Here is a 25,594-nt window from a genome sequence, read left to right as displayed (position 1 = left end):
GTATTTATTGCAGCAAGCAGGAGAGTTGCTTCAAGCCATTCAAGTAAGTTGCTATATCAGCACTTTTCATTATTTTACTACTAACATTCACAGTATGACAATCATCACAATTACTGTCCAGATTACTATGATCAAGTAGTGACCATTCTTCAGATGCTGGAAGAAGACAGAAACATCACAGTTGAGGATGTTCTGGAGAAATTACTACGAAGGAGGGATTGGCTACGTACCATCAACTACCCACAAGTGTTCAACTCTTCAAAATGCATTCATTATACAAATGAATGTGACCAGTACACATCATTGTATAGGATGTTAGTGATGAACTAGGAAGATATGAATATTACAATGTGATTATTAGGAGTGTAGGATTTTTGTTTTTTTGAATGTTTTGATATCACCTTTAGTAAAAGAAAGCAATATACATTATAATATGAATTGGGTGCAGGCTAACATCACTTTATTGTGTTCCTTTATTAAAGAGAATGAAGGTATGAGAGAGGATTAGGAAGCTGATTGTGAAGCTCCATCTCCCCAGCTAAAACTCTCTACAAAGATCAAGATACATACACACATTCAAATATACTCTAATAGAGTAGTCAAATTACATGACATAGTGTCTACAAACGTATATAAAGTTTCAAATAGAAAATGTTTTATTAGCCATGATTACACCACCTAGTATCTCTCAATACGATACTTGTATTGCAGCAAGCCTACTATAAATTTCAGTATACACTTCTACTGCAGTACCAAACTACACAGTAACAGCGTCAACCTTGATTGAAATGGTCAAAACACAAAACTGACTAACCGTTAAAGTTAAATTACTGTTATTTATGTCTACAAGTTAATAGTGATAGTAGTGATAGTTGAGACATCATGAAAGTAACATAACTATGTATACTGTCTTTAGGGGTATGTACTGTACTCTTCCTGGTCACCATTAAGTAAATTTCTTTCATCCTATAAATGTGGTAGCGTACTTATATTTTGTCTTGTATGATTCTGTACAACACTGAATAAATCAATGCATATTATACATAATTGTTCAATGTACAAATTCTCATTCACTGTGTAAATTGACTACAGGTATATGCATTTGCATACCTGAATTTTGGATTTGTTAGCTTGTATAAATGACTAAGATCACAATTCAATTAAAATCATTACTGTCATCCTACTATATAGAACACTTATTGTAGCTGTGTGTCCATAATTATGCAGTTTTGTTTGTGAACTACAATGAATACATACATTAATTAAATGTACAAAATTCACTATACAATCAGTAACCATTTAAATACAAGCACATCTAAGAATATTTCTTTGTAAAAGCTAGTAGGTAATAATCCCAATATTCCATAAGCCATCTAATTTACTACCATTAAAACTATGGGTAACAGAATATGCACAGTACCATTCATGAAGGTACAACTACCAACAACTATGTTTATAGAAGCCATATGCACTGAAGTGGTCATCGGTAAAGACATATATACAGTACAAACATACTTGATTGGGTATTTCCCTATTACCCATTACTGTCTGTTGCAAAGGCTTCCCTATACCAGACATTAGGAGAAAAGAGATTCAGTAGCCTACATACATGCTTTGATGCCATCTTGTCATTGTGTATCAGCAACAATTGAGTGAGGCATAACACCATCCACTTCTCTGCCTGATTTTCAGAGGAATCGTGAAACTGGTGACTGACAAAGGAAGTTGTTGCAGGATATCTACAGTAATAGAATTCATAATTTGTTTCCTGTAGTTAAAGGCCTAGCCTACAGTATTAACAAAATACAAATGAATAATACAAACTATACACTCTTTATAGACAACAGCTGCATGTGGAATACACATGTCTTTTATATATCTATGTAATAAGGTTACTACACCAAAAAATGGTTCAGAAGCAAGCAATAAAAAGTGGATTACAACATTGTACCGAAACATGCAGCTGTTGTCGCACAGTATATTTATTTTATTTATTATTTTAATGGTATTGAAAAAGACCAAAGTCTTATATAACCATACAAATTAAATATAAATCTACTGTCTCTCCAATAAAAATGTCTAGTAACATCATAAAAGAAGTTGTGTCTAAAGCATTTACTATATCAGCTGGAAGTTGGGTGTTCCAGTCATTGATTATTCTGTTAGTGAAAAAAATTAATCTACTGTTAGTGTTGGCCCTTTCCTTATCTAACTTCAAACCATTAGATCTTGTGGTGTTACAACTTATGGTAAAAAGATCTTGATGTGGTACCTCAACTATATATATATGCCCCTGATAGTTCTATAGTTAGTTAATATCATGTCCATTCGTTTTCACCTGTAGTAAAGGTAAGGTAAGTTTAAAACTTGTAATCTTTTCTCGTAAGTCAACCTACTCACATCTTTGTACTGCTTCTAATGCTCTAATGTCTGTCAATAAGCAGATTATAGATGCATAATCCAAGCGAGGTCTAACAAGGCTGATGTACAATATACAAAATACTGTTGGGGTGAGGTGAAGAAAAAGTACGCTTGATAAACAAGTAGAACATCACTATATTATACCTTCACACAAGAAGCCCACTTTAGTTACACTGGGAGCTCTACATGTAAGTGCCTATCTCTTTGGCACAATAGCTAATCTTGATTATTAATGTTTGCTGGGTCTCAGAGGTTGCACAGTTCTCCTGCACAATACACCCCCTCCCTATACATACTGCAGCTGTACACAACACAACACATCACATTAACAAAACAACAAAAGCTAATGAATACATATATACACCATTTGGGTGGCTATTGTATGCCCACAAGAACACTTCGACATCAAGTGTCACAATCACCAATCAAAACTAACTGTGGTGCTAAAGACTTATCATATTGATATTATGTATTCATTGTTTCCTTGTTTAACAACTTACTGGCAGTCCTCAATTAAACACAATTTCAGAAGAAATATACCTACTTAGCAGAAGGCCATATGGACATAACACATTTCCTTGGTTATGAAAAAGCCACAAATGAACACGGCAAATGAATGTTGGCCTGTAATCAGAAGTAAGCCCTATCCTAAGGTACACTACAAAAACGGATCGGATTTACGTATATTTCCTTGTTTCAGGAAAGTCATGGAAAGATGATCTTTCAAAGCCCTCTAACTTTCCATATATTTACATTGCACAGTATTATTGGTTGTTAGTGTAGATTGTATGTAAAGAAGTGTGCATCCTCTAAGTGTAACTTTGTGTATCTGTATCCTCTAATCCAATTCTTGATCCAAAAACCTGTATTGGATGTTAGTGTGGAATGTGTGTCTCCTCTAAGTGTAAATAATATGGTACTTTGTGTATCTGTATCCTCTAATCCAATTCTTGATCAAAAATCTGTAATGACACATACCAATGTAATAATACATGTATGACACATACCCATGGCTCAAGTCTATTATCAACTTTACTGGTTAGGCACTGGAGGGTGAACACAGAAGGTAGAGCTTGTATGAGGTCCTTACGACAAACCAGAGTATTTTTATAGAAGTATAGTGTATTTGTTCTGCTTGACCTTGGCATTATTAGAAGTTTAGGACAGCATAATTGTTTGACATTTCTGATGCTGATGTATAGTTTTGCATAGTATTGTAACATTCGGCTTGATTGCTTGTGGGTACAATGACATGAAAATAGCAGCTATCTGTACTATAATCCAACAAAACATTTGCAAGGTGGCTTCAAAATCTGAGCCTTTACATGCACATCATTGTTTACTACACATCAGATAAGTGTATCCCTGTTGCCATTAGCCTACACAAAAATGTAGCACTACTGTGGTCCAGTGTTAAAGAGTTAGGTAATTTAGGCTGCTTTTGTATAGTACTACTGTATGCAGTTCCTAATTCACCACTTCGTACAGTTGTAAAATATTTTGTACTGGTATTGTGATGTGTTTTTGTATTACCAGCAGTAGTTCACATGCGTATCTTCTTTTCAATAGCATTCTCTGCATCAGATCATTCAGCATGATTATTCAGGTATTGATCCCTGCCCAGGACAAACTGTTATGGCATCTAGATCGATTATTTCCTGGTGAGTTTCTTGAATGATAATTCTATAATAGAGTAATATATTTTTGTTAGATATGACTAGTAGAAGGATACGACTTTAAGAGGTGGAACATTGTTTGGAAAAAGATACAATACTAACAGGTATTTAATCGTACTGTACAATGTTTTGGCATTACATCTATTTTTTTACATTTACAGTACACAGAAAGTGTTCGGGCAAGGAGTCTGCCATTGATAAAGTTTATCATAAAGAATGTATTGATGAACACCCAAGACAGACATTTTTTGTACTTTGACTGTGTTGCATTTTTGTGTATGGATGGATGACCTTTTGTTGATTTAAAATTGGAAGTATTTAAACCAATTACTACAGACTATAGGGGTAGGACGAGGGTAAAAAAATGTGACATTTCCTCACATTTACTGTTTGGAAAAATTACCTTTCCTAGCCTTTAAGTGGTAAGGAAAGATCAAAAAGACGGCTGAGTCTTTGCAGGAAAGTTGTGGAAATGTGATCATTCCTGATGAAAGGAAGGGTAAGATAATATTGTGGAAATCTGACATTTCCATACCTTTCCACAGTCTCTTAAAGGTAAGGAAATCAATTCTTTTTTTGTAGTGGTATGGACTTACTGCAACCATGAAACTTATAGCTGTCATGAAGTGTACAATGATTTTGAAGCAGATTTCAAGCTTTTATTGCATAGCTATAGTACAGCACATAACTCTTCTATTCAATGTTTTTATGGCTGAAATCCATTGGAAAACAGTGACCTGACTTTATACAGTTGTCTATAATAAAGGACACAAAAATAATTCCTGCACTGCTAGTACATAACAACTAACACAATGTGTTGCTTTGACATTGTATTTCTGGTCGGAATTTTCTAAGCGCTTTACATGCAACAACAGAACGTGGCTATTACAGAAGTATAATATGCACACATGCTTGACATTTACCGGTACATATTTATTATGTACACACACACTGACATACATATACGTACACATCCCATGTATGCAAAAAATCATACAGGACAAAAAAATAATATGCTAATGAGAATGAAGCCACATGTGAAGCCACATGTGAAGCCACATAATTATGCTTCACCAGAGCATAAATTACTTCAGAATCTGGTATCCTCATAGAATCACTGGAGTGTGCTCTTAGTGTTTAGTTGGATACAGCCATAATACAGAATTGCAAATAAACATGCAGTCTAAAAGCATTGAATTGTGGTATTGATATTACATTGCAACAGTGTATATTACCACAAGGGAGATGCACACTGTGGGACCAACAGCCAGCCTTAGCAGCTACCTGCTTAAAATGACACCTCTCTTCAGGCTCTCTATATGGACATCATAATTCTATCAGAAATGCGTGTACATATGCACCACATTAAAATTCTAACAATGAGACATAACAGCTCAAGTGTGTAGCACAATAGTGTACGTAACCACAAGCTTCAATACATTGTACATTTATATGAGGTTACTGTTGTCCAGTTGCACAGTACATGTGCACCTGTTAAATAAGTGGGGTACCAAAGGTTGTGTAAAGATATGTATAGAAAGCTTTTTGCATAATATCATCAACCACAAATCTACACCACTCAGTGTCCCTACACAAACAAGTTGACAAAAATTCTGTGAAATTTCCTGGAGCAATGCACTATTTCCTATAACTTCATGATTCACAAACTCACTGCACCATAACTATGAAAAGCATCCTACAAAGGAGGATGATGTTGTAACAAACACACGAAGTACATAAGTATATAAGCAGCTAGAAAACTACAGCAATTCAAAAAGCACTGCACCACGAAATGAGTCTTGCAACCTTCTGGTTGATGTGTAATGCACCACAAATCTTCCTAACTGGAAGTGCTACCTGTTCCTAACTCATCACTTCAAATGGTTTATCCAAGTCAACATGACTCAAGTTTAACTCAGTGTGCTTGGGTACGTGAAAGTGCTTCCAGTACACTGTTAAAACGAGGTGTTACAGGTACACCCATCGTAAAGGTGTTCATGTACACCCATGGTATTTACAACACCCTAGGGGAGTATTGTAGCACTTGGGGTGTTGTTGAACACCACAAATGTCATTTTACTCCCCAATAATAGCTAAGCCACTGTAAGGGTGTTTGCCTACACCTAGGTATATTGAAACCCACAATTGGATGCTTCTATTGAAAATTACGTTATAAGTACAGTTTACTAACTTCTATAAGAGTGACTTGGAAACAACTATGTAGTAAGTATAAGGTGTTGCAAATATATTATTGCGTACTGCTAATGTGCTTTGTTGTTGGTAGTCATTGAGTATAAATTGAAATCAACATGAAGGTTACTGGAATGCTATAGCAAGCCTACATTTCTTTTCAACAAAATGCCACCATGGAGAGCACTAGAACATCTTTAAAGTGTACTGTGACACCTTTATAGCTATTCCTAGAACACCCTTAGGGAGTGTTGCAATGCCCTTGTAACACCTTTTAGTTGCTCCTAGAGCACCCCTGGGGAGTACTACAACTCCCTTCAAAGGAGTTTAATTTACACAGCAGTTAGAACTCCCCAAAGGTGATTGGATTACACCCTATTTTTAACAGTGTAGAGAGGTATACCATTCTATTCTCATTCAATAATATTTTGGGAAGCAGTAAAACCAGGAATACAGGATAATAGAACAGCAGAACAAGCAAAAATTAAATTCTTAACATTTTACTATTATTTATACCCTGTACAGCATTTGTGACCGGATTTGCGAAAAGGGGTCTTCCACACACATCCAATTTATCAACTTTGACAACTCATAACGTCTGATTGGCTTAATGGAAGGGAAAAGTTTCAGGTTAATGTGGTTTTTGAGCACTGAGTTATGGACTTCTGAGTTCATAGAATTGGAAGACTCCTTTTCGCAAATTCAGTCACATTTATACAATACTCACCTCATGGCAATTTCACCGCCGGGAATGCAATCGCGACGGTAGACAACACTGAGGCAATCCTCAGGGAAATATTAAAATAGAACGAGCACAAAACTAACCACTCTAGAATAACCCAACTAAGCTAAACTACTTTCTAATCAAGACTCACGGTAGTGAGTCGCGCGGCCAGTAAAGCAGAAACGCGCGCCGCAGACAATAAATGACGCGACCACTACGTGAGGATTTTACAAGAACGAACGTTGTCAAATTCGGCCTTCCTGTAATCCACCCGTCACTTACGCTATCCCTCTGAAACTCTGGAGTTGAACTCATCGTGTCAGTAGTAACTACCACACAAGCAGTGAAGCAAATCCATGCCGATTGTTTCGTGATCGAGGTTGCCGACATCGAAGCGGAAGTTTCATTTAAAAAAAAATTTTTTTTTTTTAATCGCATGTGGTTAGACGCAACCGCAGGTGTAGCTATGCCTTGCGTTCCTTTGTGCATTCCGAACATTGATCGCCCTGTTATCGCTTCAGTATTCACTCAATCACCTCAAGATTCACATCATCGATTTCACCATACATGATTACCCTACAGTCGTGATTTCAGCACCAAACGAAGTTTCAGTCGTCCTCAGTCGACCTAGAGGCCAAATACAAATCCCAGATTGTTGTTTTCCGCAATACTCGCTTGGCATGTAGGGCAATGTGTCTAAACTGTTCTGAAAGTTTCGTTCAGATTGAAACATTTGTTTTCGAGAATGGCTACTGTTTGAAATTTGAATTTAGTCGCCCCCACGTCATTTGCTCTCTAAGAATTTTACTCGGAATTTAAAGAATGACGCAGAGCACAACTGCGGTCACTGGGTATTGATGAACTAGCGCTCTATGTAGTTAATCAGTAGTACATATAGCCACGAAGAAGTGTGCTGCCATAGATATAATCTATGGTGCTGCATACCATCCTTCGTTTTGAAATTAGTCGCCCCCACATGATTTGTCCTCTAAGGGCGCGGCTTAAAGAATGACACAAGAGTACAACTGCGGTTACCAGTTGTTGACACAAGTTGTGAGTAATTAGCACATGTAGCTAGCTTAAAAGGAAGTGTGCAAAATCGCCTAATACAATTGTCACCATGAATTATTGCATTTATAGCACCCCCACACAAAATTACACATGTAATTACAACATACAGAGGACACATGAATACCAAACACTTTTCACAACAATAATGTAAGAATTGTACAATAATGACTGTAATATAACTGCTATGCAAATGTTTTCCAGTGGCCCGCCATGGTAGCAAGTCTCAGTATATTCATCCAAACACAATGGGAGTAACGAGTAAGTATGATGACAACAAGTTGGTATGACTCCATTTGTAGAATCCAGATGAGTGGGTGTGGCTCCAGTATATGTCTAAACAGTTAACAAACATTCCTGTTATAAATACGTGCTAGAGTTGCAATATAATAGTATAGTATTTAAATGCAATAATACATAGTCTCCATTGCATCACTATCAAACGACACTAAGTGGAGGATATTGTTGCATCTCTAGTATGTACACTCTATCAGTACAACCTATCTTAATGGCCACTAGTATAGAAAGACAACCACTCTTGAAAAGCCAATTCCAATTGAGAATTTATACACTGTTACCTGCTGAATGAGTGAAGGTGGCAATAAACAAGTTCCACCGTAATTTATACACATGATCTGATCCTGTATATTCTGTCAGTGGATGAGATCCACTTGGCCAGGACAAAATGTGACTCAAGTGCCCTGGATGATCCATACTCAACCAACTTATGACCCAGTGGCACAATGGAACTGACTATTTATAGAGAATACAATTATATTTATTTCTAAGATGTGTGGATGTGTGGACACATTACAACACATTACATGTACACACAAGACATGCTACGTACTGTTTTAGCATTTTCAAGTCACCACATTATACACGTACCAGTCAACAATGCTTCATAGTGCCCATCAGTAAACCTGAAGAAAAGTTACGAAAAATAAAAATTCACATAAGTACAATGAAACCTCATTAATATGGCAGGCTGTGGGACCAAAAAATTTGGCCTGAATAACAAGGTGGCCTTATTAATGAGGTCATAAGTAATGCTTAGCTATATTTGGGACCTACTAGAGGTGGCCAATATAATGAGGTGGTCTTATTAAAGAGGTCGCCACTAAGTGAGGTTTAACTGTACATATAGTTCACAATATTGTGAACAATATTATGTAATGGTTGTAACACTGTAAGGAGTGCATTTCCTGATATGTACGCACTCGCCCTCAGGCGCACAGCGCCCGAGGGCGAGTGCATACATATCAGGTAATGCACGACTTACAGTGTTGCAACTAATATGTTACACTTCAAAGTAGCTTTTAAAGTAGTTGTAACCCTTTCAAGTTACTTTTACAGTAGTTTTAAGCTGCTAAATTCACTTTTAAGTTAAATGCCTTTGATGTGGTTGAGGGTGCCTTTAATGTGGACTGGCATTTGTCCAGGATCCTCTGTGGTGGTTGAATATATCATTATTGTTACTATATCAAAGCTTCATATTAGCTCTTACTATAACACTAGTACTTACTATGTAAGGTTTTCAAAATGTATAAGAAACCTTATCACCACGAGACAGTTTTGATGGTTGGTCTCAATTGAGAGCCATAGGAGGCTCAATTGTAGGCCACAGGAGATCACTGAAGCCCACAATGTAAAGTGGATGTTGATCATATAGGTTTCATATACATTTTACTACAGTATTCAATAGTAAGAAGCATTAAAGCTGTACAGTTTGTGGAATGCAGTAATGAGTTGTCAGCACACTTTGCAGTGCGACATCTAGATGTTGCACTGCTAAGTGTGCCACATCACATTTGTAGCATAAAGAATTCCTTTGATCTGAGTTGTCAAAGTGTTACATTCAGAGATTGTATTTAGATGGATGATACAGTAACGCATTGTGACTTCAATACTCGTGATGTGTCACTGCTAGGCAGCAACCATATACACGGCACTGCCACATCGCACTTGCTCGCACACACAATTTTGCTAAAGATTTTACAAATTGATAATTAAGAGGTGTGGCAACTAGCTGTTTTGCTCGCAAGACTGTGTGGCAGCTGTTTCCCCTCATCTGTACAAGTGGCCACCAAGACAGGTCCACTGTGGATGAAAGCCAGGCATTAGATATTTGGTATTTCATGTGTTGAAGACATTCCAGGGCTTCTGGTAGTCTCAAATCTCACCACAGTTTAACTCAGGCAGTGTTGTGGTCACCACTAAACTACTGGAATGCTGTGTTATGTTCATCTTATGCTTGGCTACTATATTGTAGAACTGAAATGGATACTCTGAAAAATATATCCTATGGATAATGACTAAGGAACAATCTTAAGGAACAATCTTAGTAAGACATCCATAGCCAGCGATACACAAGAAACAGAAAAATTTTGCCGAGTGTTTGACCAGTTTTTTTGACATTTTTAATACCCGGAGTCTGAAGGAGGCAGATAAAAAATTGAAACCAAACCTAAAGCCAATAGAACTAAACGATATTCGATTTAAGGTAAACCATAGAAAAGTTTACATAAAAGCTACTGCATGCACTATTCTAGTGGACTGAAGATACTCTCCTGCCATACCTGAGGGATTGGGAGTCATGGGTTGCAGAAAATCAATCCATTCCCAAAGAAGCGAAACAGTATTGCACTTTGCCACAGCAGACATTGGATGGTATAAGGATTTGTGGTAAGCATTATTATCATTATAAGACATGTACTATGTTATATACGTATAATGTATTTTTTTTACAGCACATACACTGCCTGAACTAGCCAACTTCTTACTCTCACATAAAGGAGCAGAATACTTATTGACTGAGAGATTTAACCAGGACACAGTAGAAGTTTTCTTTGCTCAGCAGCGAGCTAGGGGTCATCGTAATGATAATCCATCAGTATCACAGTTTATGGATAATACTCAGGCATTGATTGTTCAGAAATCTCTTGCATTGGGAGGCAGTAAAAGCATTACTCGTAAAAGACAAACGCTGGACTTATCACCTCTCTCAAGACTACTGCCCAAACGTCCATGTAGCAGGAGAATAAAATTTAGCTGACTTTATTACATGATAATTATACATATACAAAATTGTTCATACGCACATAATAGTCAATGCAATGTTAGTCACTGTAGTGTTTTCCGTATACCTTTTTTGCCTTTAATGTTCACTTTGGATGCTATTTTATAATCTTCAAATAATCTGTTAGCAACAGAAAATCCTCTGATAGTGAACCACAAATCTATGACCTCCTTCAACAATGCTAATGATGTTACTTCATCAGCAATATCTGAGATAAATTCCCAATGGAATATTACATTTGGGTCATTCAATGTTTGTAGTGTTGTTTCATTCTTTGTGTGGCCCTTAATGAGTAGTTTATAAGATACCAGTTCAATGGCTTTGAAGCAATTATATGTGTCAATAGACACATGCTTCAGTCCTCCACGATCATTGTTCTTTAACCATATCTTCACATACTCGCAATATGATGCTATGGCAGTTATACTGTTGCAGTCTTCACCTAGCATGTCCCATAGGGCTGAAACAAACACTTTAGAGTTTTCACTGCTATTTCTTTGATGTTTATAAATCAGCTTCCTGATGACATATCCAGCTACATAGAAGATAGCATTCTCTTCTACATCACTAAGAATCCTTTCATCATCATCATCCACATTAAACATTGGTACTTGAGTATCAGGTGTCATTGTATACAGTCTTTCTACTATCATCTATGTAATATATAATCACAGTCACATCATAATCACATCACAATCATATAATATAACTATATAGTCACACCATGCAGTTAATATCGGATGTATGGATTAACTAGCTAGCTATATAGTAATATATAGCTACATGAAAATCTCATAGATAATACATAGGGGTGGTAGTATACCAATCAAATTATTGTACGCTATAAAATCAACTATACCTGCCATAGTATTGGATCATTAAGCCTTTCAGGTAACATCTTGATGAGTTCTGGTAGCTTCTCGGCCAAAAACAAGTACATCTTTCTGAAACATGGCTCCTTCGCGTTAGATTCACTTTTGATAGCGCATACACCCTCTTTAACACGAAGAAAGCACTCTTCAAATTCGTTACTGGTTCCAGCGCAGATCTCTTCTACCGTTTGCTTAATTCTGGCACTGTAGTCTGATTGGATTTTCAGCTCCTCTGACTCGAAAACATCACGCAAAACGGTCTTGCAATCGTCATACTCAGATGAAACGGCCATTGTCATGTAGATAACGATTTAACTGTATAATACATTATATCGCTGCTTTATATACCAGTCGCAGTTAGCTATGAAACCACTTGGTCCATGATGTAAAGGGGCGCGAAACGCGGTTTGGTCAGGGGGCGCTTAAGAGTTTCCAATCCAGGGTGGGGTGTCTATTATCTATGCAGCCACACAAGCCTATTCTGGTGCGTTTATTTAGTAGTAATATAAATTTTAAAGGCGTTTATTTACAACAGGACATAATTACGCGCCCCTCTATTGTCTCTGTACATACTTAATTGCCTTTTCATTACTATTCTCATTTCATTTCACAAGATCTCTTGGCAGGGGCGTAGCTTCTTCACTTGAATTAGTCAATGCTTGAAGTAGATCGAGATACTCTAATAGAACAGTCACATTTCTACAAGTGCCACATTTTTATACTGTAAAGTGTGTAAGGAGCTAGTAATTTAAACTATACAATCCAATGCTAAGCAGAAGTTGTAACTATGTTAAATGTTGATTGCTGTGTTACAGCTGTTTTGTGACTGCTCTAATAGAGTATCTTGATCGTTTCAATGCAGTACAAGATGAAAGGAAAAGTGTTGTTAAGGGTTTACTAGTTAAAATGGGTGTTAGTTGACTGCAGTTGCATGCCACTAACAGGGCCGTCCAGAGAAATTAGAGGGCCCAGGGAAAAGAGTTAAAGAGGGGCCCAGGGGGAAGGAAGGGTCTAGATCCTGACTGCTCTATTAGTGCTGGTCACTGTAAAGTGCTAATAATAATAATAATAATAATAGAGTATATCGATCTTTCTTTAAACAGGTATTCAAGTGGCCCCTTTCGGGCTGTGGTAGGGGGCAAAATACCCCAGTTACCCCCATTGTGGGCGGCCCTGGCCACTAAAATTACAGTTATATTTTAATATTCTGTCACTGTAATCTGGGGTTTCTGTCAAAACCATGGAAACTCACCTACTGTTATCAACAGTGCATTGCTTATTCTAACAAAAAGTATTGAAATCCCATCCAAAAACAGCTTATAGCTGTAAAAAAAAGTGCGCGTCCAAGTAAAGCAGAGTTAACTGCGACAAAAAGTAATGATATCATAATGCGGCCATGTGCGAGGTGTGCAAGTTGTAAAATTAATATTAGCTAATCAGATAATACAATGTTATTGTTAAAGTGTTAATGAGAACTATGAGATGCTGCTAGTTTTTAAGTGTGTGAGCATCTTCATAAATGCCACATAAATTTAATTCTCAATAAAGCAATGTGTATAGATTCTCTGATAGTAATAAATAGTTTGAGTTTGGCCGCCTTTCCTGTCTACGAACAAAGGAAAGGTGGACAAACTCAAACTATTTATTACTATCAGAGAATCTATACACATTGCTTTATTGAGAATTAAATTTATGTGGCATTTATGAAGATGCTCACACACTTAAAAACTAGCAGCATCACATAGTTCTCATTAACACTTTAACAATAACATTGTATTATCCGATTAGCTAACATTAATTTTACAACTTGCACACCTCGCACATGGCCGCATTATGATATCATTACTTTTTGTCGCAGTTAACACTGCTTTACTTGGATGCGCACTTTTTTTACAGCTATAAGCTGTTTTTGGATGGGATACACTTTACTACACAATCGCTAGAACTACTATGAAGTGAGTATTGTATAAAGACTGTAGAGGATATAGTAAAAATTAATGTTAAGAATGTAATTTTTTGTTTATTCCGTATTCCGGGATTTACTGCTTCCCCATATTAATTTTTGAGATGCAGTAGCTAACACCAAAAGATGTACAAGCCTTCAAGTTATATTGTATTAACAATTTGATAACTTCACTAATGAAAGATGAAAATTTCGAGACAAATATTTGCACAAACTATTATTTGAACAACTAATTAGCGATGTACACAGTAGAGGAAGGCACTGCATTTCCACGGAAACTTGATCAATATTTTGATACTGTTACAACATGTAACAAATATGTTGAAATTAAACTATACCAGTATATGCTGTATAAGATCATTGAAACCAATGATACTGGAAATGTATCAAATCTTACGATCATATCTGACATGTATTTATTGCAGCAAGCAGGAGAGTTGCTTCAAGCCATTCAAGTAAGTTTCTATATCAACACTTTTCATTATTTTACTACTAACATTCACAGTATGACAATCATCACAATTACTGTCCAGATTACTATGATCAAGTAGTGACCATTCTTCAGATGCTGGAAGAAGACAGAAACATCACAGTTGAGGATGTTCTGGAGAAATTACTACGAAGGAGGGATTGGCTACGTACCATCAACTACCCACAAGTGTTCAACTCTTCAAAATGCATTCATTATACAAATGAATGTGACCAGTACACATCATTGTATAGGATGTTAGTGATGAACTAGGAAGATATGAATATTACAATGTGATTATTAGGAGTGTAGGATTTTTGTTTTTTTGAATGTTTTGATATCACCTTTAGTAAAAGAAAGCAATATACATTATAATATGAATTGGGTGCAGGCTAACATCACTTTATTGTGTTCCTTTATTAAAGAGAATGAAGGTATGAGAGAGGATTAGGAAGCTGATTGTGAAGCTCCATCTCCCCAGCTAAAACTCTCTACAAAGATCAAGATACATACACACATTCAAATATACTCTAATAGAGTAGTCAAATTAAGTGTATCATTAATAGTGTCTACAAACGTATATACAGTTTCAAATAGAAAATGTTTTATTAGCCATGATTAAACCACCTAGTATCTCTCAATACGATACTTGTATTGCAGCAAGCCTACTATAAATTTCAGTATACACTTCTACTGCAGTACCAAACTACACAGTAACAGCGTCAACCTTGATTGAAATGGTCAAAACACAAAACTGACTAACTGTTAAAGTTAAATTACTGTTATTTATGTCTACAAGTTAATAGTAGTGATAGTTGAGACATCATGAAAACTAAAATATCTATGTATACTGTCTTTAGGGGTATGTACTGTACTCTTCCTGGTCACCATTAAGTAAATTTCTTTCATCCTATAAATGTGGTAGCGTACTTATATTTTGTCTTGTACGATTCTGTACAACACTGAATAAATCAATGCATATTATACATAATTGTTCAATGTACATATTCTCATTCACTGTGTAAATTGACTACAGGTATATGCATTTGCATACCTGAATTTTGGATTTGTTAGCTTGTATAAATGACACATAGTCTAAGATCACAATTCAATTAAAATCATTACTGTCATCCTACTATATAGAACACTTATTGTAGCTGTGTGTCCATAATTATGCAGTTTTGTTTGTGAACTACAATGAAAACATACATTAATTAAATGTACAAAATTTACTATACAATCAGTAACCATTTAAATACAAGCACATCTAAGAATATTTCTTTGTAAAAGCTAGTAGGTAATAATCCCAATGATTCCATAAGCCATCTAATTTACTACCATTAAAACTATGGGTAACAGAATATGCACAGTACCATTCATGAAGGTACAACTACCAACAACTATGTTTATAGAAGCCATATGCACTGAAGTGGTCATCGGTAAAGACACATATACAGTACAAACATACTTGATTGGGTATTTCCCTATTACCCATTACTGTCTGTTGCAAAGGCTTCCCTATACCAGACATTAGGAGAAAAGAGATTCAGTAGCCTACATACATGCTTTGATGCCATCTTGTCATTGTGTATCAGCAACAATTGAGTGAGGCATAACACCATCCACTTCTCTGCCTGATTCTCAGAGGAATCGTGAAACTGGTGACTGACAAAGGAAATTGTTGCAGGATATCTACAGTAATAGAATTCATAATTTGTTTCCTGTAGTTGCAATGCACTATTACAGGCCTAGCCTACAGTATTAACAAAATACAAATGAATAATACAAACTATACACTCTTTATAGACAACAGCTGCATGTGGAATACACATGTATTTTATACATCTATGTAATAAGGTTACTACACCAAAAAATGGTTCAGAAGCAAGCAATAAAAAGTGGATTACAACATTGTACCGAAACATGTAAGCTGTTGTCGCACAGTATATTTTTTATTTTATTTATTTTTTTAATGGTACTGAAAAAGACCAAAGTCTTATATAACCATACAAATTAAATATAAATCTACTGTCTCTCCAATAAAAATGTCTAGTAACATCATAAAAGAAGTTGTGTCTAAAGCATTTACTATATCAGCTGGAAGTTGGGTGTTCCAGTCATTGATTATTCTGTTAGTGAAAAAAATTAATCTACTGTTAGTGTTGGCCCTTTCTTATCTAACTTCAAACCATTAGATCTTGTGGTGCTACAGCTTAAGGTAAAAAGATCTTGATGTGGTACCTCAACTATATATATATGCCCCTGATAGTTCTATAGTTAGTTATCATGTCCATTCGTTTTCACCTGTAGTAAAGGTAAGGTAAGTTTAAAACTTGTAATCTTTTCTCGTAAGTCAACCTACTCACATCTTTGCACTGCTTCTAATGCTCTAATGTCTGTCAATAAGCAGATTATAGATGCATAATCCAAGCGAGGTCTAACAAGGCTGATGTACAAAATACTGTTGGGGTGAGGTGAAGAAAAAGTACGCTTGATAAACAAGTAGAACATCACTATATTATACCTTCACACAAGAAGCCCACTTTAGTTACACTGGGAGCTCTACATGTAAGTGCCTATCTCTTTGGCACAATAGCTAATCTTGATTATTAATGTTTGCTGGGTCTCAGAGGTTGCACAGTTCTCCTGCACAATACACCCTCTCCCTACACATACTGCAGCTGTACACAACACAACACATCACATTAACAAAAGCTAATGAATACATATATACACCATTTGGGTGGCTATTGTATGCCCACAAGAACACTTCGACATCAAGTGTCACAATCACTATTCAAAACTAACTGTGGTGCTAAAGACTTATCATATTGATATTATGTATTCATTGTTTCCTTGTTTAACAACTTACTGGCAGTCCTCAATTAAACACAATTTCAGAAGAAATATACCTACTTAGCAGAAGGCCATATGGACATAACACATTTCCTTGGTTATGAAAAAGCCACAAATGAACACGGCAAATGAATGTTGGCCTGTAATCAGAAGTAAGCCCTATCCTAAGGTACACTACAAAAACGGATCGGATTTACGTATATTTCCTTGTTTCAGGAAAGTCATGGAAAGATGATCTTTCAAAGCCCTCTAACTTTCCATATATTTACATTGCACAGTAAACATAATTATTGGTTGTTAGTGTGGATTGTATGTAAAGAAGTGTGTCTCCTCTAAGTGTAACTTTGTGTATCTGTATCCTCTAATCCAATTCTTGATCCAAAAACCTGTATTGGATGTTAGTGTGGAATGTGTGTCTCCTCTAAGTGTAAATAATATGGTACTTTGTGTATCTGTATCCTCTAATCCAATTCTTGATCAAAAATCTGTAATGACACATACCAATGTAATAATACATGTATGACACATACCCATGGCTCAAGTCTATTATCAACTTTACTGGTTAGGCACTGGAGGGTGAACACAGAAGGTAGAGCTTGTATGAGGTCCTTACGACAAACCAGAGTATTTTTATAGAAGTATAGTGTATTTGTTCTGCTTGACCTTGGCATTATTAGAAGTTTAGGACAGCATAATTGTTTGACATTTCTGATGCTGATGTATAGTTTTGCATAGTGCTGTAACATTCGGCTTGATTGCTTGTGGGTACAATGACATGAAAATAGCAGCTATCTGTACTATAATCCAACAAAACATTTGCAAGGTGGTTTCAAAATCTGAGCCTTTACATGCACATCATTGTTTACTACACATCAGATAAGTGTATCCTTGTTGCCATTAGCCTACACAAAAACGTAGCACTACTGTGGTCCAGTGTTAAAGAGGTAGGTAATTTAGGCTGCTTTTGTATAGTACAACTGTATGCAGTTCCTAATTCACCACTTCGTACAGCTGTAAAATATTTTGTACTGGTATTGTGACGTGTTTTTGTATTACCAGCAGTAGTTCACATGCGTATCTTCTTTTCAATAGCATTCTCTGCATCAGATCATTCAGCATGATTATTTAGGTATTGATCCCTGCCCAGGACAAGCTGTTATGGCATCTAGATCGATTATTTCCTGGTGAGTTTCTTGAATGATAATTCTATAATAGAGTAATATATTTTTGTTAGATATGACTAGTAGAAGGATACGACTTTAAGAGGTGAAACGTTGTTTGGAAAAAGATACAATACTAACAGGTATTTAATCGTACTGTACAATGTTTCGGCATTACATCTATTTTTTTTACATTTACAGTACACAGAAAGTGTTCGGGCAAGGAGTCTGCCATTGATAAAGTTTATCATAAAGAATGTATTGATGAACACCCAAGACAGACATTTTTTGTACTTTGACTGTGTTGCATTTTTGTGTATGGATGGATGACCTTTTGTTGATTTAAAATTGGAAGTATTTAAACCAATTACTACAGACTATAGGGGTGGGATGAGGGTAAAAAAATGTGACGTTTCCTCACATTTACTGTTTGGAAAAATTACCTTTCCTAGCCTTTAAGTGGTAAGGAAAGATCAAAAAGACGGCTGAGTCTTTGCAGGAAAGTTGCGGAAATGTGATCATTCCTGATGAAAGGAAAGGTAAGATAATATTGTGGAAATCTGACATTTCCATACCTTTCCACAGTCTCTTAAAGGTAAGGAAATCAATTCTTTTTTTGTAGTGGTATGGACTTACTGCAACCATGAAACTTATAGCTGTCATGAAGTGTACAATGATTTTGAAGCAGATTTCAAGCTTTTATTGCATTGCTATAGTACAGCACATAACTCTTCTATTCAATGTTTTTATGGCTGAAATCCATTGGAAAACAGTGACCTGACTTTATACAGTTGTCTATAATAAAGGACACAAAAAAATTCCTGCACTGCTAATACATAACAATTAACACAATGTGTTGCTTTGACATTGTATTTCTGGTCGGAATTTTCTAAGCGCTTTACATGCAACAACAGAACGTGGCTATTACAGAAGTATAATATGCACACATGCTTGACATTTACCGGTACATATTTATTATGTACACACACACTGACATACATATACGTACACATCCCATGTATGCAAAAAATCATACAGGACAAAAAAATAATATGCTAATGAGAATGAAGCCACATGTGAAGCCACATGTGAAGCCACATAATTATGCTTCACCAGAGCATAAATTACTTCAGAATCTGCATGGTATCCTCATAGAATCACTGGAGTGTGTTCTTAGTGTTTAGTTGGATACAGCCATAATACAGAATTACAAATAAACATGCAGTCTAAAAGCATTGAATTGTGGTATTGATATTACATTGCAACAGTGTATATTACCACAAGGGAGATGCACACTGTGGGACCAACAGCCAGCCTTAGCAGCTACCTGCTTAAAATGACACCTCTCTTCAGGCTCTCTATATGGACATCATAATTCTATCAGAAATGCGTGTACATATGCACCACATTAAAATTCTAACAATGAGACATAACAGCTCAAGTGTACGTGTGGCACAATAGTGCACGTAACCACAAGCTTCAATACATTGTACATTTATATGAGGTTACTGTTGTCCAGTTGCACAGTACATGTGCACCTGTTAAATAAGTGGGGTAATAGTGTACCAAAGCTTGTGTAAAAATATGTATAGAAAGCTTTTTGCATAATATCATCAACCATAAATCTACACCACTCAGTGTCCCTACACAAACAGGTTGACAAAAATTCTGTGAAATTTCCTGGAGCAATGCACTATTTCCTACAACTTCATGATTCACAAACTCACTGTACCATAACTATAAAAAGCATCCTACAAAGGAGGATGATGTTGTAACAAACACACGAAGTACATAAGTATATAAGCAGCTGGAAAACTACAGCAATTCAAAAAGCACTGCACCACGAAATGAGTCTTGCAACCTTCAGGTTGATGTGTAACGCAGCACAAATCTTCCTAACTGGAAGTGCTACCTGTTCTAACTCATCACTTCAAATGGTTTATCCAAGTAAACATGACTCAAGTTTAACTCAGTGTGCTTGGGTACGTGAAAGTGCTTCCAGTAGAGAGGTACCATTCTATTCTCATTCAATAATATTTTGCAATGGAAAGCAGTAAAACCCGGAATACGGAATAATAGAACAGCGGAATAAGCCAAAATTAAATTCTTAACATTTTACTATTATTTATACCCTGTACAGCATTTGTGACCGGATTTGCGAAAAGGGGTCTTCCACACACATCTAATTTATCAACTTTGACAACTCATCGAACAGCCACACAAGCCTATTCTGGTGCGTTTATTTAGTAGTAATATAAATTTTAAAGGCGTTTATTTACAACAGGACATAATTACGCGCCCCTCTATTGTCTCTGTACATACTTGCCTTTTCTTTACTATTCTCATTAAATCCCTTGGCAGGGGCGTAGCTTCTTCACTTGAATTAGTCAATGCTTGAAGTAGATCGAGATACTCTAATAGAACAGTCACATTTCTACAAGTGCCACATTTTTATATTGTAAAGTGTGTAAGTAGCTAGTAATTTAAACTATACAATCCAATGCTAAGCAGAAGTTGTAACTATGTTAAATGTTGATTGCTGTGTTACAGCTGTTTTGTGACTGCTCTAATAGAGTATCTTGATCGTTTCAATGCAGTACAAGATGAAAGGCAAAGTGTTGTTAAGGGTTTACTAGTTAAAATGGGTGTTAGTTGACTGCAGTTGCATGCCACTAACAGGGCCGTCCAGAGAAATTAGAGGGCCCAGGGAAAAGAGTTAAAGAGGGGCCCAGGGGCAAGGAAGGGTCTAGATCCTGACTGTTCTATTAGAGTATATCGATCTTTCTTTAAACAGGTATTCAAGTGGCCCCTTTCGGGCTGTGGTAGGGGGAAAAATTCCCCAGTTACCCCCATTGTGGGCGGCCCTGGCCACTAAAATTACAGTTATATTTTAATATTCTGTCATTGTAATCTGGGGTTTCTGTCAAAACCATGGAAACTCACCTACTGTTATCAACAGTGCATTGCTTATTCTAACAAAAAGTATTGAAATCCCATCCAAAAACAGCTTATAGCTGTAAAAAAAAGTGCGCGTCCAAGTAAAGCAGAGTTAACTGCGACAAAAAGTAATGATATCATAATGCAGCCATGTGCGAGGTGTGCAAGTTGTAAAATCAATGTTAGCTAATCAGATAATACAATGTTATTGTTAAAGTGTTAATGAGAACTATGTGATGCGGCTAGTTTTTAAGTGTGTGAGCATCTTCATAAATGCCACATAAATTTAATTCTCAATAAAGCAATGTGTATAGATTCTCTGATAGTAATAAATAGTTTGAGTTTGGCCACCTTTCCTTTGTTACAGGAAAGGCGGCCGAACTCAAACTATTTATTACTATCAGAGAATCTATACACATTGCTTTATTGAGAATTAAATTTATGTGGCATTTATGAAGATGCTCACACACTTAAAAACTAGCAGCATCACATAGTTCTCATTAACACTTTAACAATAACATTGTATTATCTGATTAGCTAACATTAATTTTACAACTTGCACACCTCGCACATGGCCGCATTATGATATCATTACTTTTTGTCGCAGTTAACTCTGCTTTACTTGGACGCGCACTTTTTTTACAGCTATAAGCTGTTTTTGGATGGGATACACTTTACTACACAATCGCTAGAACTACTATGAAGTGAGTATTGTATAAAGACTGTAGAGGATATAGTAAAAATTAATGTTAAGAATGTAATTTTTTGTTTATTCCGTATTCCGGGATTTACTGCTTCCCCATATTAATTTTTGAGATGCAGTAGCTAACACCAAAAGATGTAGGTACTATTGTACTAACAATATGATAAAATTACTTATAGAAGAAGAAAGTATTGAGGTAAATATTAGCACATAATAATATGTAAACAATTAATTAGTGTTGTAAACACTGTAGGAAGGAACTGCATTCTCTAATTTCTCACGGAAACTTGATCAATATTTTGATACTGTTACAACATGTAACAAATATGTAGAAATTAAACTATACCAGTATATGCTGTATAAGATCATTGAAACCAATGATACTGGAAATGTATCAAATCTTACGATCATATCTGTCATGTATCTATTGCAGCAAGCAGGAGAGTTGCTTCAAGCCACCATTCAAGTAAGTTGCTATATCAACACTTTTCATTATTTTACTACTAACATTCACAGTATGACAACCATCACAATTACTGTCCAGATTACAATGATCAAGTGGTGACCATTCTTCAGATGCTGGAAGAAGACACAGTTGAGAATGTTCTGGAGACTTTATTTCAAAGGAGGAATGGCTACATATCATCGACTACACCCACAAGTGTTCAACTCTTCACCATGCATTGATTATGACATCAACAAATGTGACCTAGCTGTACAGGATTATAATGATGAACTAGAACATTAGGATGTCACTATACATAGGCTTGTAGCCTTTTTTTTGTTTTGCTTTTTGCATCTTTTGTATGGATAGAACATTGTTGATATTCAGCAAGAAAAGATCCTCTATTGAATTCGGTGGATTTTAACATTACTTTATCGTGCTCTTTCTATTAGGTGGGGGAGAGAGGACTAGAAAGCCAAACCCCTCTGTCCACCCAGCTAGCTGAAAAACAAGGAGAGCTGAAAAGTATTATAAAGATACAAACATTTAAATACTCTAATAGAACAGTCTAAATGGTGCATCAACGTTGTCACAAAAATCTGTTCAAGGATATCATGTTCCTATCAATATAACACTTGTAGGTACACTGTACTGTGCTAAGCCTTTCTCCAAAGTCTCAGCAAATACTTTCATTATGTTGTTAGACTTAAACTTGCTAACACATACTTTTGGTTGAAAGATGTAACAATTAAACTTTAGCCACACTTAAGAGATTGAGTCCGCTCTTATTTATGCTTAACGAAGCGATATTCATCGTGGATATGCCTTCTGAGGGGTAATACCCTCCCCCAGAACTCCTACTCTAGAGATTTTTTTATCCCGTCAGCCTTTTCCACACAGACACCTTACTCCACTCCCTGAATGTACCGATATACTTAATATATTTCATCCTTAAAATTCTGAAAACATAATAAAATGAAGTCAAAATATATACATTACACAATATTAAATGTAATTCTCTTCCACTTTGCAAAAAATTGATTACACTGTTACATATTTGAGTTGATTGTTCACTAATTTTCATGTAAATGGTAGAGTTAATAATTAGAATTGAATTTAGAATTCCTTAATGAAATGATCACTGTCATCCTACAATAGAAAAAAACATGTTGTAGCTGAAGTCAATGTATACAGTAAAATTTAAGCACACACATTAAATGTGACCAGATCTGCAAAAACCCGACACAATCATGCAAGCTTAAATTCTCAGTATAAAGCATCAAACACAATGGGAGAAACATTTGCATAACATTGAAAAAAAAACATTCGTATATTTTTTGAATGCTTTTTTCTTAGCAAAGGAAGGGACAAACAATAAAAACCTGGATATCATCTTATTCACCTACTCAAGGGGAGTTGGAAAATCGTTTCATTGCAGTAGACCCAAGGACACGTAAGTTATGGGCATTTGTTTACATCATGTTGAAGCGATCGTACGTACGTGATCGATTTTTCTTCACAGCTATTGCCTTTGTATGCAGTGAAGAAAAGTTACAAAAGGACAAACTTACACAGTAATAGATTTCCCTATTGATGGCAAACACAATAGTGCAAATTTTAACTCTGTATGCCATTCCGCTTGTAAATTACAATCGTTTTAGTAAGTGCCTGTACTTTATTTTCCCTATACTTGCTGTACAAATTGATTTTTCTGTTTTTGTTTCTTTATAGGGCTGTAACTCCAAAAGTTATTGCAATTTGAGGCTGAAACTTGCCAAAGGGTACACTTGGCTAAGTAGATTATAACTATTTAACAAATTGGAATTTGAAAAATGCATGATTGTGTCGGGTTTTTGCAGATCCGGTCACAAATGTGTACACATAAGAAAATTACTTTACTGTACAGTGAGTGCAGTGTGTATACAGTCAGGTATGTGGTCCCATTTACACAGCAATACAAAAGCTACACTAGTACAGTAGGTAAGTATGTGAGTATTAAAATTATGTTAAGGCATACACTCTTGACAAATACGCATGGGTGATAAACACAAATAGCACTATTCAGGAAGGAATACAACTGACAACAACCAGAAGCCATACATACCTCTATGAGGGCCAAATGAATACAATTGACAGGTTCACCAGTAAAGTGATGGCATATATTTCCCTAATATAAATTATTGTCTGCAATAATGGCTTCGGCATTAGCAAACTCAATAATGATACAGGAGGAAACAGATATTTGGTAGCATGCACTGATGTAAACAATGTACTATAGCAAGTTGTTGTATGTAATAGAAATTTCTTACATGATAATACACTGACAAGCATGGATACATACAAGCATAGATTTACAGATACATAAACATAATTATGTAAATATACATACATGTACAATTATGTGTGACTGGATTTGTGAAAATGGGCCTTCCACACACATCCAATTCTGTGACCTTGGAAGACCATAACTTAAGTGTTCAAGAGATATATATAATTTGACCATCAATTAACTTATGTTGGTGCTCACTTCTGAAGAAATTTCAAGTCAATAACTTTTTCCAGTTTCAAGTTATGAATTGTCAGAGTTCGTAAATTGGATGTGTGTGGCAGACCCCTTTTCACAAATCCGGTCACATATATGCATTTGCAGAATTACATACAGTACATGCTTACCAGTTCTTGTTTTAATTTAGCTAAATTGGCAATAGTATCCAAGGCTAGTTCATGGTCTGGGCCGTAGAATTCCTCGTATATTGATAATGCTCTCTCATACAATGGAAGAGCTTTAGAATATTCCACCTGTAGACAAAAACAACAGAGATTCTGGTGTATGATATTTATTGAAATGCTTACCAAGTGGCAATACAGTACTGCTAAATTGTTTAACTCCATAGCAACACTTGGGTGGTCTACCCCATACTCCTTCTCTTTGATAGCCACCACCTCTCTGCAATTAATGAATTACAAAGTATTTACATTCGAATCTAAATATATTTTACTCACACAGCTAAGTAAAGATATTCATTATACA

The 25,594-nt window shown here is 35.9% G+C and overlaps 2 protein-coding genes and 3 long non-coding RNA genes across 5 annotated transcripts in view; 2 read left to right on the top strand and 3 right to left on the bottom strand.

Moving 5' to 3' along the window:
• The first annotated feature begins 3,644 nt into the window (after positions 1-3,644).
• On the top strand, positions 3,645-4,427 carry LOC136240342 (uncharacterized). The gene is made up of 3 exons (XR_010693772.1): positions 3,645-4,082; positions 4,133-4,201; positions 4,259-4,427. It is a non-coding gene; the product is annotated as an uncharacterized lncRNA (long non-coding RNA).
• Positions 4,428-11,097: 6,670 nt separating this feature from the next.
• On the bottom strand, positions 11,098-12,441 carry LOC136241086 (uncharacterized). Its single transcript, XM_066032263.1, has 2 exons — positions 12,018-12,441; positions 11,098-11,811 (listed from the first exon to the last, which is right to left on the bottom strand). The coding sequence occupies exons 1-2, from the start codon at positions 12,327-12,329 to the stop codon at positions 11,203-11,205; spliced, it is 921 nt and encodes a 306-aa protein (XP_065888335.1). The 5' UTR covers positions 12,330-12,441; the 3' UTR covers positions 11,098-11,202.
• Positions 12,442-17,280: 4,839 nt separating this feature from the next.
• On the bottom strand, positions 17,281-19,083 carry LOC136240343 (uncharacterized). The gene is made up of 3 exons (XR_010693773.1): positions 18,922-19,083; positions 18,375-18,524; positions 17,281-17,803 (listed from the first exon to the last, which is right to left on the bottom strand). It is a non-coding gene; the product is annotated as an uncharacterized lncRNA (long non-coding RNA).
• LOC136240341 (uncharacterized) lies at positions 18,124-18,848 on the top strand. Its single transcript, XR_010693771.1, has 3 exons — positions 18,124-18,502; positions 18,553-18,621; positions 18,680-18,848. It is a non-coding gene; the product is annotated as an uncharacterized lncRNA (long non-coding RNA).
• Positions 19,084-23,493: 4,410 nt separating the features above from the next.
• LOC136240339 (nephrocystin-3-like) overlaps positions 23,494-25,594 on the bottom strand; it is a 34,299-nt gene continuing 32,198 nt past the window's right edge. The window contains exons 31-33 of the mRNA XM_066031289.1: positions 25,417-25,510; positions 25,237-25,362; positions 23,494-23,712 (exon numbers count right to left, since the gene is read on the bottom strand). Coding sequence (XP_065887361.1) covers positions 23,680-23,712; positions 25,237-25,362; positions 25,417-25,510 — 253 coding nt within the window. The 3' untranslated portion in view covers positions 23,494-23,679. The remainder of the gene's footprint in view (positions 23,713-25,236; positions 25,363-25,416; positions 25,511-25,594) is intronic.

Source organism: Dysidea avara, chromosome 12 (assembly GCF_963678975.1).
Source record: "Dysidea avara chromosome 12, odDysAvar1.4, whole genome shotgun sequence".
Taxonomy (NCBI): Eukaryota; Metazoa; Porifera; class Demospongiae; order Dictyoceratida; family Dysideidae; genus Dysidea; species Dysidea avara.
This window is presented reverse-complemented; position numbering and strand designations above follow the sequence as displayed.

Excerpts from the sequence above, each read along its gene's own strand:
- LOC136241086 (XM_066032263.1), bottom strand. The coding sequence starts at position 12,329 with ATGACAATGGCCGTTTCATCTGAGTATGACGATTGCAAGACCGTTTTG. Across the intron at positions 11,812-12,017 it reads ATGATCCAATACTATGGCAG|ATGATAGTAGAAAGACTGTA; the intron begins GTATAGTTGATT and ends TATATTACATAG.